Source organism: Etheostoma spectabile, chromosome 23, assembly GCF_008692095.1.
Source record: "Etheostoma spectabile isolate EspeVRDwgs_2016 chromosome 23, UIUC_Espe_1.0, whole genome shotgun sequence".
NCBI lineage: Eukaryota > Metazoa > Chordata > Actinopteri > Perciformes > Percidae > Etheostoma > Etheostoma spectabile.
This window is the reverse complement of record NC_045755.1, coordinates 17744810-17746171: the sequence shown is the minus strand read 5'-3', so window position 1 is coordinate 17746171 and position 1362 is coordinate 17744810. Positions and strand designations below refer to the sequence as shown.

Here is a 1362-nt window from a genome sequence, read left to right as displayed (position 1 = left end):
CACACACACACACACGCACACACACACACAGACACACGTTATGGTTGGTGTTAACCTTTAGACTGGTAATGAGGTTACAAATTCAAAGTCTAAAAAATGTGACAATGCTTTTACTGCCACATTCATCGGTCGGCTATATGTGGACCCTTTTTTAAAAAGTCTTCAGTGATCCAATATTAAACCTAAACTAACCTGTGTTCTTGCTTCTTGTATGATCTTTTTGCACTTTTAGCTCTTTTCTTTGTTATTTAGAGGAATTGTACAAGTGGTGCGCTGCGTTTTGTTTTTCATTATATCTCATTTTGGCTTTTCTGTAAGATTTTCTGTTTTTCTATATGCATGTTCACTGGATTTTATTTTATTTTTGTCATGCTAAACATTTGTAAATTCACAAGCTATCTGACATTATAGAAAGTAATTAAAATTAGCTGAAATTGTACTAGCATCAACACTTTAATGCAACAGTACCTATAGTATTGCCGAGTGTAGGCTACATTATTCTGAAATGGACCATTCTGAATTTTGATTCATAAATTCATAAATCCTTTTGTATTATACTTTTTACTTTTTGGTCTGTTACCTATTACATAAATGGATTTAAGTAGTCCTTTACAGGATGTAATTTAGGTCTAGTTTATTCCTGTTTTTCTTTGCCAGTTATCCTACCACCATCAGTGAGTTTGACTATTAAAACAAGGACAACAGGAGCAAAGAGGAGCAAGAAAGAAGAGAAACAGAAGAATAAAAAGAAAGAGAGAAATTTCTCTTTTTTCCTCTCTATTTCTGTGGGTGTTCATCAGTTGATCTTCTCTATTTCCTCCCAACAGGTCTGGGGCGCGCGCACACGGGACACAGAGCTGCATCTGTTGAAGGCGCGCGCTGTCCACCCTGCTCCAACCACAGCCAACCGACAGTTGACGGAAGTCGCCGAACGGAGCCGAACCGAGCCGAACGCGACACATCCAAACTGAAGCTATAAATTGAACACCTAAAAGCCGACAAGCCGCGAGACTTATATCCAGATAGACTATTAAAGGCTATATAGCTAAGTTTTTGCTACTAGCTAACACAGTGAAAACACAGCAGGGATGACGGCTCTAAGCAGCTGGGAGCTGTGCGTGAAGTACGCCCTCTTCATCTTTAATTTCGTCTTCTGGGTAAGTCATGACATTTTGAACAATAGTGACGAAGTAAGCCTGGAAAATTAACGTTACCGTAAAAAAAACCCATTTATTTATGTCCAATGTAAGAGCAAAAAATGATAAATATGTGCATACTATTATAATAATATTAATTTTAATTTAATTTTTTTAATTTTAATCTGTTTATTGATCCCCAATGGGGAAATTACAATTCACACTC

General features: G+C 36.9%; 1 protein-coding gene across 1 annotated transcript in view; it reads left to right on the top strand.

The window, feature by feature from the left end:
• Positions 1 to 834: 834 nt before the first annotated feature.
• cd9b (CD9 molecule b) overlaps positions 835 to 1362 on the top strand; it is an 18408-nt gene continuing 17880 nt past the window's right edge. Inside the window, exon 1 of the mRNA XM_032505670.1 lies at positions 835 to 1157. Coding sequence (XP_032361561.1) covers positions 1089 to 1157 — 69 coding nt within the window. The 5' untranslated portion in view covers positions 835 to 1088. The remainder of the gene's footprint in view (positions 1158 to 1362) is intronic.